Below are 13,192 nucleotides of genomic sequence, written 5' to 3' on the forward strand. Positions count from 1 at the left end.
GAGACGGAGGCGTGACAGTTGTTTGGTGACGGATATCAGCCGGTCGCCTTTCTCTGTACTACACTGGCCAGCGTGCACAAGCACTTAACAGCCAGTTCAATTAGATTGTGTGGCCAGTGTCCAGTGGTCTAAAGGAGCGGGGCCAAATGGTGGCGTGTTAAGAGCTGGAACATCATTCCGGCAGCACGGTGACAGTTTTATTATGGTGGGTAATAGCTTGGCTAAACGCTCGAAGCTTTCTGAGGAAGTTGGGTGGAAAAACAGAATCAGCTGCAACCATAGACTGTATACTGTATAAGAAATGGACGTAGTCACTGTGATGTCACCCATTGGTTTGATGACTGCCGTTTTGAAGCTTTGAGTTCTGCATTTTGGCAATCGCTGTTGGTTTTTGCAATCAGAAGTGACACTAGAGGGTGGAGTGAAAGTAAAACCAAATGCTGAATAAGACATTTTTAAGGGACAACATTTTTTTAGAATTAATGTTCACAACTGAAAGGGTTAAAGTTGTGAGGCGAAAACACGGACAACTCCCAGACCGGACAACGCCGTGGCAGAGACCTGTCAATCACAAGGTAGCCACGCCCTAAAGCATCCCCTGCTTTATGGTCTATTTGACTCTAAATGGGACCATCATTTACTAAATGAACATCATGCTGTATTGAAGAAGACTTGAAACTAGTGATTGAGACCGTAAACTCATATTTACAATGTTTACTGAGGTAATAAATCAATGGAGAAGTAGACTAATTTTCTCATAGACTTCTATACAATCAGACTTCTTTTAGCAACCAGAGGAGTCGCCCCCTGCTGGCTGTTAGAAAGAATGCAAGTTTAAGGTACTTCAGCATTGGCTTCACTTCTCAGCCGCCCAGCTGCGACTCAAACCTCACAGTGGTTGCTGGGAGTCTGACACAGTTCACACTTATTATAATCTGGAGTATTTATGTTGCTGAGAATTGTTGCTTCAACTCTAGTGAAGTAAATAGACCACAAAGATCAAGTAGCTCAAAAGATTCACTTCAAAACAACTGCACAGAGAGACAAAACTCGGCTGAACCAAAAGGACCTTCAATGGAAACAAACACACTCAAGACTTTAAGCTGTGTAACGGCCTTGGAGTTAGATACATATAACAAGTCATTCAGGCACATGAAAGGTATATGGCTTAAACTATTTATCAATTATTCAGTTGATTATCTTCCAGATTAATAGATTGTTTAGTCTATAAAATGTTGGAAAGCACTGAAAATGCTCAAGCTTCCGGACTCACTACTGATGCTACAGTCGTACCATAATCGCCTTTTTTGCTTGTTGCCCCTTAAACAAACCGATAACTCCTTGCAACACCTCGTCATAAGTTGCATGTCAATAACGTGGGAGCAGTTCAACTGAAGATGTTCAGATCTCAGATGATTTTAAAAGGCTCCAAAGAGGAGAAAAGTCGGAAACATGAACATTTTTCTAACCAGGCAATCATCTAATAACAAACTAGATTCCTCTTCGAGCCCTTGCCGAGGTCCCGACCCCCCAAGTTGTTTGAATTTCTGCATGGTAGCATAACACCAGCACCCTAACCTTGTACTGTATTATCATTTTGAAGTGTGTGGGAAGGAGAGACAACTAAAGAGGTAAAAGTCAACAAAGCAAACATCACAAGACTTTAAGAAAGATAACAGATCATTAGCTTTTGCCACATTACAAATCTAGATATGTGGTTTTCTCCGTTTTATCTCCATCATGAAGAAAATAAATTACAACGACTTTATTGTGACTGTTTTCTCCCAGGAGGGTCTGAAGTCTCTGATCTTAATGAGTCTCACAGTGTTTTCCTGCTTAAATCCACCAAAATACTCACATCTACGCTGTCTGAAACTCCACCCAAGTGGTATATTTGGCACGTTCTCTCAGCCTTCGTCATCCCTACACATGTGTGCCATATGCACCGTGAGAGCAGACTGGGTGGCGTTTTGTTTTTTTTTCTTTCCCCACCTCTAGCACCCACAGCTTGTCAAGTCACAGGAAAAATCAACACAAACAGATGTGACACTGCACCCTGGCGTACCGTTGTGTAGTGGAGCTAAGCCATATCCAGATTTTGGAATAATGAGATGAAATATAGCATGTAAATAAGGTTGCTGCTCTCTCCACGGGCCAACGGGCTGCTTTTTTTTTTGTTTCGACCTTCTAAAGCTCCGCGGCGAGTGAAGAACCCCGACAGATGGCGGGAGCGCTTCACCGTCGCGCAGATGGGAGTGTTTTTTTATGTTTGTGTGTGGGGAGCGTGTCGACAGATTGGAGATTTTTGAGGTGGTGGCACAAAACTTTTGACCTCTCCCATGTGTGTTTATATGTTGGCAGATGACATTTTAGAGATACTGGCCTAAATATGTTTATTTTTCTCCTTTTTGTTGGATTATAAAATGTCCTCGTTGCTTATTGTTGTGTTTATTTTTCTCCCTTTTTGGGTTAGAAACTGTCCTCATCGCTGCTAGACGCTAATTCTTTCACTCCTTTTTGTTGGCTCCCTGCTCGCTGACAGAGACACGGGCAGCCTAATAAAGAAATAAATGGCAATAAATCTATTCAGAGAGCGCTGCTGACCTTTGTGGGTGAGTCTCAGTGGTGTCTGTGGCACCAGACAGTTGGCATTATGATTGGTATGTGACATTACACAACACAAAGGCAGAAATTGGTTTCACACAAAAGCGAGAATCTCCCAATCCAGTTGGCTTCCAGCTCGCACTACGAATGAGTGCGAGCACTAAAGTTCATCACTTAGAGGATGCCAACATAAATCAAGGACAGGTAAACTCAAACAGGGGGGAATCATTGAACAACATTTAACAACAAGGTTTCAGAGACAGATCTTATCTGCTCGCTTAATGAAGAGCCGCCGCTGCTGTCGGTTCTAGATTTAATTAAAACCTAACGTTTTAATCTTCACCGTCGGAGCTTAGGCGGAGTCATCGCTGGCACATGAACTACCTCCACTACTCAACAAGAAGCTCAGTTTGCAGGCCGATCACACATAACTTCTGTCATTTGAGCCGTATACACTTTTAGGGGGAAGACGTGACAGTGAATCTTTTGCTTTCAATGTCAAATGCATCGCCATTAGAAGTCTGTCTGAAGCGTTTTTCAGGAACCACCACACACACACACTCACACACACACACACACACACTCACAGAGCAGAAAACAGTCCGCTACCTGTTGATTCGGCAAATCACAACCCTGTGTGTGACTCACCGCAGAGTGCAGTGCATAATTATGATTGTCAGAGGGCCACACATTTCGGAAAAACACAGGGTAGAAAGCACTTCACAGCCATTTGCAGTATTTTTGTCGAAAAACGGTGCTACTTTTGACAAGCTTTAATTCTGGGGCTTTTATTCGTTGCCTCACAGAAGAAAAAAAAAAGGTAAAATTTGCCATACACATGAAACTGGCATGAGAGAGAGAAAACATCTAAAAGTGACTTTGAAAATAACTGCAAAAAGCATCAATGAAAGGATGTTTGTTGACCACTCCGGGTCAGTGAGCAGAGCAGAGAGGCTTCTACTTAAGCAAAGTGAAGGAAAACTGTTTTTCTTCTGAGTAAAGAAAGGAGAAATAGGAAGAGCACTCGAGACAAAGAGTATCGAAGCAAAGAGGCGAAACTCTGCTAGATGGCGCTGCGGTAGCGCTGCCGCCATTTTGGACTGAAAACGCCAACGAGTCTGTGACCATGGATGTATAAAGAGACGTCTGTAAATCAGAGGATAATTTGTTTTTAGGTAAATCAAATTCCCAGTACGAACACTTAAATCATTATGTTCTAAAATATGTAAAATGAACTAATAGCTGAATCCAGAGTTATTTTTCCTCGGCATAATAAACGTGTATCAGACCCCGGGACTGCTTATATGACATATCCGCTTCTACCAGCTTCCTGTTAGCTGTATGTGGCTGTAATAATGTTTATAATGGCTGTAATTCATCTTTTTTATTATCTTATAATACACCCATGGGCTGTATGCTGTAAGCCTGCACCGTGGTGGATGTATTAACGTCTCTGTTCCCAAACAACCGGCTATCGGCCAGTAGCTAGTCCTTTGGGAAGCATAAATAAATAAGTAAATATTATCATAGTATGCATATTTATAATATTTTTATTGTTCAACACATGCCATTTTGGTAGAGACATTAATTTTGTTTTACTTTTGTATGCCACTTTGTAGGCGGACGTTTTACTGGCGTCCGGTAGTCGCTTTCAGTCCAAAATGACGGAAGCGTAGCTCTGCTGCAACAATTGACTTTCACTTCTTATCAATACACGTTCTTTGCTTGAGAGGAGCTGTGCATCAGCCAGCCATTGTTGAGCACTGCAGGAGTGCGTGATAGATTTCTGCAGCCTTTGGTCTGGACCACACAGACACACACACACTTTGGCTACAACAGTAAAAGATGACTTAGATGAATAAGCAGACAGGAAGGAAAATACAGAGTAGACGCGGAGAGATTCAAGGGCTCGCGTTGAGCCAACAATCCCCTCCGTCACTACCTGCAAGCCACTGATCTCACCTGTTCCGCCTCTCTGAACCACCAGGATGGTCTCGGCTCCGACGGCGCACTCCTTGAGCAGCTCCACCACCTGCGTGTGCACGAATCCCTGCACGTGTTGCTTGTTAATCTCCACAATCAGGTCGCCCTCGAACAGACCCGGGCAGCCCTGAGGCTCCAGCACTTGTTTGACCCGCTGGCCCGTAGCGCTGTCCGCGATGGTGAAGCCAAAACCCTCCACGCCCTTCACCATAGTCAGGGTGAGTAGTTCCCCCTGGGTCGCCCCCGACGACGCCATGGAGACGCTGTCGGGAGGCGTGGTGCCGGTGGTGGGAGGGAGCGAGCCGTCCAAGTGGGTGTCGCCCGGGTGAGGGGTGAGCAGCTGCTGCTGGGCGTTGACCTGGTCCTGGCCGGGGTCCGTGACGAAGCGCGCCGTGCGGGAGAGATAGTCCAGGTAGTTGTCGTAGCCCGTCCTGCCGTTCACCATGATGGGCCGCTGCTCCATGATGCCCAGCGGGGAGATGATGGTGGTGGTGGTGGTGTTGTTGTTGGTGTTGCCGGCCTCCTCCGGGTCGTAGGGTAGAGGGTAGCCGCGGCACAGGACGAGGGTGACGCTTTGGCCGATCGGCACCGACTGGAAGAGTTTGACCACGTCGGCGTGGGTGGTGCCCAGGACGCACACGTCGTTGATGTAGACGATGACGTCACCTGCAGACAAAAGGATGGATAGACAGGTGTAATGGCTGGAATGAATAGCTAGAGAGTCAAAGTGACAACTTCCGGTGACTCTTTGAGAGGAAACTCCATTTATAATTATGCAAATTACTACAAAATCCAGCTGTTCATCATAACCTTGTTGTGTGACATTTGTCTAGACAACAATTTGGTTTGGTATGAGACAGTAGAGACAGACAGGACACAAGGGACAGAGGGGAATGACATGGTCTTTGACAAAGGTCCCCAGCCGCAATCAAACTGGGGAAATTGTAATTATATGGTAATCGGCTTCAACCAAGATGCCCCTAGACAGAGATGCTAACGATGTAATGTCATTGTTTATTTAATATTTTATTATCATAGAATAGAATATGTATAGTCAACCCATGGTCACAAAGACTCGTAAAAGAAACCCTCAATGAGAAACCGCACAGAGTTCCAGATGTTAAACCGTATGTGATGTCAGGACCGAGGCTCTGAGCAGTTATTCTAGCACTCAGTCAGCTGTTCAGCACATCAGCATCGTCTCCGCTTTGATTTCCCTTACAGCTATAAACAATTCCTACAGATAAACACCACCAGATAACGTCTTATCTGCCTTTCAAGTGTAAAATAGTACTGATGACAAGTGGCTAAAATGTTTGCCTTTTATGGGGGCCAAGTGCTTTTATTCGCTCGCTGCGATATACTGCACTGTAGATAAAACTGACAATTAAACGCTCCCACACAAAAGCACTCCATAGGCTTATCTTTGTCTCAACCAGATTGCTAAATATAGTGTTTTTGTGCTCCGCTGCGCAGGCACCATGCAGGTTTTTAAAACACTGGGCAAGTGGGAACACAGACGAGGCGCGATCCACTTTAAAGTCTGACAAACAGCATTACCCTGGTTGATAATGAAAACAATTATTTTCTAATTGCAGGTATAATTGTCGTGCTCTTTGGAGCGAGGGCAGGGCGGGAGCAGGAGTGTGTGTGTTGCAGGTGAAAAACAAAGATCCTTCATGATTAATAAGCAAAGCGTGTGCTTTAGTGATTGGCCTTCACCTTGTTAACCACCAGCCCCATGCTGTCCAGTTCTCTTAAAACGTGAGCAGGAGACTAGAAAAGCACTAATGGCTGAGTCAAAAAAAACAACACGGCAATTCATATTGATTTCCTGGATTAACTGTTGAAGTGGAGCCGAGCTGCCGACCCCTCTGACCCCTCAACAAGTTAAGATATCACCGAAATGTTGCCTCATTGTAAACGCTGTCGCAGACAAACGCTTTAAAACGCTCTGCCGGTATTGACGGAGTGAGCTCACGCCTCGAGGCGGCGTGACGAGAGGGACTTTTTAATTAATCCGGGTAAACGCGGACGACATTTGCCTTGAGCACTAGTGTCACAATCAATAGTCGAGCACACTGGCAGAAAACAAATGATGGTGGCGCGACCTCGAAGCGCCCTCGCTGTGCCCATAGATCTCATCCTTTATGACCGGGGAGGAGATGCGGCGAGACGGAGAGCAAACACCGCCATGCAGATAGGTTTTTATGTGCAAATGTTTCGCGATATCTGCCTCTGAAACCTCTGAGGTGAATTTTATTCATTAAAGTAAGTAACCGGAACACTATGTCTTTATAGATATGAGCCCATTTTCCACCGCAGGAACTTTCCCCCGGAACTAGGAACCTTTTGAGGGAACTTGACCGCAGGAACCAGGGTCTAAATTAAGGACTTTTTACCCCCAAAAAAGGTCCTGGTTGGGGGGTAGTACTTTCTTATAGTACAGGAACTTTTGGGGTGGAGTTTGCAGGGATGACCGTCGCTGATTGGTAAAACACACACACATACAAAGCACCTGTAGGAGCCAAAACGTGCATTTATGGCGTGCAAACAAGTGCTCAGAAATGAGCATATCAGCGAAGCGAACCGAGACAAAACCACTCGCTCAAGGCCACGAAACATTCTCCTCTCCATCCATTATAAAAGCTCCTGTAGGTCCCTTGTATCCTCTAAATCACACTGACCTTCACGGTAAACACCACACTCACAGGGAACAAGGCCCACGCTGCTACTTCATCTTTCATTGTCCCATCCTGGCATATTCCTTATGACATATTCATCTCCGGCTAACGCTGTGTTCAAGAGTCTGTCGACATAACGAGAGGGCTCTGTGGCCCCGCTGAGGGGACGCTACGATAACAGAGCAGTTTAGAGTCGCAGCAGGGTGCAAGCGCTGGTTAGACACCGTGGTGTTTTCTGTGTTTGTGTGTGTGTGTGTGTGTGTGTGTCAGACTAAACAGGGTGTCATGTAGTCCAAAGTGCACTACGGTCATGTCAGACGTGCAGGTGTGATTAGAATAATTATGAGAATGTTTGGTGCAGACAAACCTTATAAACACCTTTAATGACTAAACAATAAATGAATAAATAAACCGTAAGTCGGCCCAGCAGGCCTATCAAAGCTTTGGTTATTTTTTGACATGCTGAAGCGAAATGCACGAGGCTGTAATAGAGTGATATTTGGCATAGTTTGGAGGGAGATGTCTTATTTTAGCCGCTCCAAAACCGAAGACACAACAGCAAAAGTGTCAGAAGTATGGTGTGTTTATTTGCTCTAACGTAAGCTTATCATGTTAGCTAAGTAAACCAAACAGGGTTGATGTTAGAATGAAAAAAATAGTCTGATCTTAAATTGTCCCTTATAATAAGAGGATTAAATACTGTATCTCTACACTGCAAAGAGTAATGCTGTTTCTTTTATTTACATGTTTTCTACATGGATCATTAAACTCATAAGGATGCTGACGTTTTTGTCTGGGACATGCTGCTTTGGCATCATGTGGCATCGAGTGCATATAAAAGGTATATGGTTGGTAGTGTTGTTCAAAGACCTTTTTTGTTATATTGGCTGAAATTCATTACATTCAGACTACCGAATCGTAAAAAAAACAAACCATTCAATGACGTACAAACCAAAACGTGGGCTTGTTGAACCATTGCACCACTATTAAATACAGGCCTGCTAATTATTTGATGAGGTGCCAGAGACATAGAGGATGTAATTATCTGAACATAGGCCTACTTGACCATTAAGTAGGCTTCCTTATGTCTAAAATCAGTGTTATGGCTTCATATAATACAGAGATATAATTCATTACTATCAATCAACCAATCAACCAATATCTGTCTGTCTATCTATCTATCTATCTATCTATGAGTTCAAAGACATTGGAAATGGTTATGTTTTTCTTCTCCCTAATGTGCAAAACAAATCGAACCGTGACCCAAAAAACGCAATCGTGGGCTTCTTGAACCGTTGTACAACTAATCCCGACAGCAATGGGCTTTTGAGGGAGGCCTGAAGCGACGGACTGTCAGTGTTGCGGAATTTGTGACTTTCTCGCTAGATTTAACATCTCTTTTCCAATGAAAGTAGCTCATGCTGCTAGGCTACTTTCATTGGAAAAGAGTTGTCTCAAACACTGGGCTGGGTTTTTAAGTCGGATCATTTTTAAAAATCAAGTGTATATTTGCTAGTTTCCCAAGATCACAGACCTGTAACAACCTTTTATACAGTTCTTATTTTTAAATAAAGTCAGATGGAAACATTAAAAAGCCAGGTCACCAAAACGAGCAAATCCAAATAAAAACTTTCAAAATTGGTCTTAATCAAAATTTGATGGTTGATAAAATTAGACTTTTTAACAACGAAGCTAAGCCTTCAGGAATCTACACATAATTTGATGTCTAGATCCTTTCAACCGTGTGTTTTTGATATAGAATGTATTATTAGTAAAATAAAAAAAAATCCTCATCTTCTGTGAATAGAACAGACACTGTAGTGTACTGTATGGAAACAGTTCAGTGGAATAACTCCTCAGTTGTTGAACGAGTGTTACAGCAGTTATAGACTGAAACAACAAACCCGCTGGAGTTTGTATCAAAGGCTGCCCCTGGCATCCAAACTGAGCCTCCCAACTTCAAGCCAACATAACTCATCATCTATAGCTCTGTATTCCACTAAAAAACACAACAATATCACACCTCACATTTCTAATGAATTCTACAAAAACATCTTTCCATGGACAAACCTGCACTGCATGTGGTCGACCAGTCATAAATCAGACTTTTACAATAAGTGCTTGAACATGTTTTCTGTGCTTGTGTATAGTGGAGACAGCCAGGAGGGGTCGCGAGGAGAAAGCGGCACAAATTATCAATCTGGAATTGGGGATTTCACACCTCCGCGGGGCCACGTGAGCTCTGAGTTACTGCGATGGGGCTGGCTCTGTTACTGCAGAAGTAGGACACAAAGTCTGGGGAGGCAGAGCGGGGGGATGGATGGTGAGATAGAGATGGAGATGAGCTTGAAGGGAGGAAGAGGAGACGGGGGAGGGGGGTGTAGGATAGTAGAGATGTGAGAGGGATTTGCTGCTTATTTCTGGAGAAAGAATACATGAAAGAAAGAGAGGGGATTTCTAAAAGAAAGAGAGAGGAGACGACAGACACCCAAAATGTTTTATATGCGGTATTGTCAGGACAAGCTTTATTAGTCATCAGGGGATCTATTTTAAGCTGCTGCACCGTCACATTTATAAAGAAACGTACATTAATGAGCCAAATGTTCTGCACGAAGTCACAACTACAATTCAAAAGTGTTTTACTAGCTTTACTACGGAAGAAAACTCCCTGACCAGCTCACTTAACGTATAATAAATGACCACTATAAGCTCTGTATTTGCTCTGGCGTATACAGAAAGAAACATCACTGCATGCTGAGAGCACTGACAAACCTGCTAGCTCTATTCCCTTGACCTTAAGTACAGCTGCTCTGTCTAAATGTGTGTGTTTGTGCGTATATGCTGCAGTTCCACCCCCGTCATGTGGCCACATCCAGGAGTTATGGTGCTCATAACGTTCCTTTCATGATTAATGGCAGAACAAAACACTGCAGTTGGTGCACAGGCATGTCCGCACACATACAGAGCAGCTTACACAATGCAAGCTTAGAAAGTTGTAGCTGCACACACACACACACGTGCAAACAATGCAGAGAGGAAGCTACATACATCACCGTGTGGACTGCATACTGTGTTCATATTTTGGGTGTTTGAATTTCACTATGTGTAGACTGTAGTGCATTAGTCTCTTCCGCCGACTTTACTGTCTGTAGCAGGATTTTAGAGCTAGAGTGAAGGTACTGGTATCACTAGAAACTAGAAAACCTAAGGAATCCATTGGTACCAACCATGTCATGCTAACATGTTGGAAAGGAGGATAAATAATGCTCCAAAGTTAGGCTACATTTTGGCAAGGAAAAACTGGTATAGACATTTTCAAAGGGATCCCTTGACCTCTGACCTCAAGATATGTGAATGAAAATGGGTTCTATGGGTACCCAAGAGTCTCCTCTTGACTTCCTTAGGTTTTCTAGTTTCATAGGATACCAGTATATTCACTTTAGCTTTAAAACTGAGCCCACTACAACCTTTGAAAGATCGATTGCGTTAATGCGTTACAAGAAATTTGTAGTGTTAAAACTAATTTGCGACTTCTCTCCCATATCTGCGGTGGCGTTTGTATCCATCCGTAAAGAGAAATGAGTTTATTAACCCTGTTTCTTCGAATGTATGCTGATAAATGTACCAGATACTGCAGGAATAAAACTAACAAAAGCCACATATAATGATTATGCGGACATTTATAATACAAGCATTTCTGTAATTCTCTGGAAATTCTGTGTTTGGTATGCTCATACAAATATCTAAATGTATGATTCTGTACAAATATATGTCATGTTTTATGAGGAATGCCATCATTTTAAATCGGCAAGGACACATTTCATTTAATGTCCTAGTTTATTGAGCTACATGTGAAGGTTGTTCTTTGACTGTGTGCGCTCTCATGTGGCTTTTGTGTAGTATTTTAAGCTGCCAGGTATCTCAAGAGAGTTCATGGTTAAATAAAGGTAAAGAAATGTTTTTTTTTGTTGTGTTTCCGTCCATGCCTGACGCTTACCTGTGACCATCTTCGCATCAGCTGCGGCGGGCCCATCGGGGATGACGCTCTTGACCTGGAGGAACTCGTCGGGCTCGTCCCCTCCGATAATAGTGAAGCCAAAGCCCATGTTGCTCTTCTGGAGTGCCGTGGACAAGAAGCTGCCTTTCAGCTGAGTGGGGTCCCGCGTGAACAGCGGCTTCTCTGTGAAAGGACACATAAACACACTAATTAACCAAACACTAATACTGTGATTGCTTCATAGCAAAGATTGGAAGGACCTCAAAGCTGGTGCAGGGCGGTGCTCACAGGGTGGGGTAAAGCTTATCCAGTAAGGAAGACTGGCAGGGTTTGATCTTAACTTGGACAGAGGTGGGTCTGTGGAGCTGAAGGATGCAGGTGTGGCTACCGTGCAAAGGTACAAATGCGACACCGAAACATATTAAAAAACGTATATCCGTTCCTCTCTTCCCATGCTGGGATACGGTGGGCAGAAAGGGTGCAGAAGAGCATCAGTGGTGCAGGTCTTCAGTCCCATCCCAAAGGCAAGGAAGCAGCGAAATTCGGCACATGACATGCTGTCAATCAGGGATCAGCTCCGAGAGAAGATGGTGGAGAGGGTTAGGGAAGAGCTGGGAGGTTTCTGAAGGAGGGAGAGCTGGGAGGTTTCTGGAGGAGGGGCGCCTTGAGCCAACAAGCTTAGTTACACTCAACCAAGTCTCACCTCGGAGGGAGACGTGGCTAGTGCGCTAGTTTACATCCTTTGTTTGCCGTCACTGGTCCAGACATAGAGTAGTGAGTGATTACACTCCCTGCCTGTGAATGCCAGGCGATTAGACGTGTCACGGTAAACGCTCGTCACACAAATCCTTAAACTGCCGCAAGCGGAAAGCTTGCTTGCGAGCTAGCATGCTTACAGTAAGTCAAACGGGCGCAGGCGACAGTCAGCCTCCTTTTGCTTCTCTCTTGGCCTACTTACTGACAAAGTGCCACAGGGAGAAGGGGCTACAGACAGGCTGCTCTAGCACCACGGTGCAGGCGGAGGTGTGAAGTGGCTGCCGCTGCTGCTGGTGGTGATGCTGGTGGTGTGGGCACGTATTCATCCGCCGAGTCAGGACACGCCGTAGCGGGGAGACGTCGGCGGAGGAGGACGTAGCGTACGCAGCGACCCTGCGACCCAGAGTCGGCGAGCGGGAGAGGTCGCCGAGGCTGTGGCAGCGCTCGGGCACCGGGTCGACCTGAACTCGGAGGGGCCTGGGGAGGGTGGCGCAGGGGATGACATCCTCCACTGGCGTCAAGAGTGAAAAGGAGGAGGAGGAGGAGGGAGGAAGGTGGAGGTGGAGGTGGGGAGAAGGAGGAGAGAAAGCCTCACTGGAATGTACACAAAGTGTAACCACGGAGACAGGCTCTCGACTCAGAGCGGCGGACTACTACGTTACTATGGCAACAAACCTCCACTTCACCAGTCCAGACAGTGCATCCCACTGCTATGGCTGGTGGAGAGCGAGCACTGGAATCAGGTAGCAACAAACCGGTCATTAAACAAAATAATGAATCACATTCAAACCCACTTCTTCACTATTTATATAACCAACAAGTATTATTATCTGTCGTTCCTCCGGCTGTTTGACTCACGCTTAAAGGGTATTTTCCAACCTGGACCCTATTGTCTCATGTTTTTGTGTCTAACTGACTAATAGGGACAACAGTTTTCTGACATTGCTCCAGTATTGAGGGAGAGCACTGTACTGGCAGCTGCTCACGGGCTGCAGTGTAATCCTATCGGGGCAAGCTGGCACCGTCATTTACGTCCACTAAAAGTGCTTGTTTTTGCCGTGAAAGGCTCTGATTGTTATTATAAGTGTCTAGTTTCAGAAAGTGTTGTCCCCATAGTCTGAAGTTGCCCTTTAAGAGTGAACTGATAACATAGCAGTAACCCTGTTGC

The 13,192-nt window shown here is 44.8% G+C and overlaps 1 protein-coding gene across 6 annotated transcripts in view; it reads right to left on the reverse strand.

Moving 5' to 3' along the window:
- The window catches only part of magi2a (membrane associated guanylate kinase, WW and PDZ domain containing 2a), a 235,349-nt gene that overhangs the window by 36,835 nt on the left and 185,322 nt on the right, over window positions 1-13,192 (reverse strand). For all 6 annotated transcript variants that reach the window (XM_074626443.1, XM_074626442.1, XM_074626444.1 and 3 more), the window contains exons 9-10: window positions 11,269-11,451; window positions 4,567-5,253 (exon numbers count right to left, since the gene is read on the reverse strand). In XM_074626443.1, coding sequence (XP_074482544.1) covers window positions 4,567-5,253; window positions 11,269-11,451 — 870 coding nt within the window. The remainder of the gene's footprint in view (window positions 1-4,566; window positions 5,254-11,268; window positions 11,452-13,192) is intronic.

The sequence above is a fragment of the Sebastes fasciatus genome, chromosome 23 (assembly GCF_043250625.1).
Source record: "Sebastes fasciatus isolate fSebFas1 chromosome 23, fSebFas1.pri, whole genome shotgun sequence".
Taxonomy (NCBI): Eukaryota; Metazoa; Chordata; class Actinopteri; order Perciformes; family Sebastidae; genus Sebastes; species Sebastes fasciatus.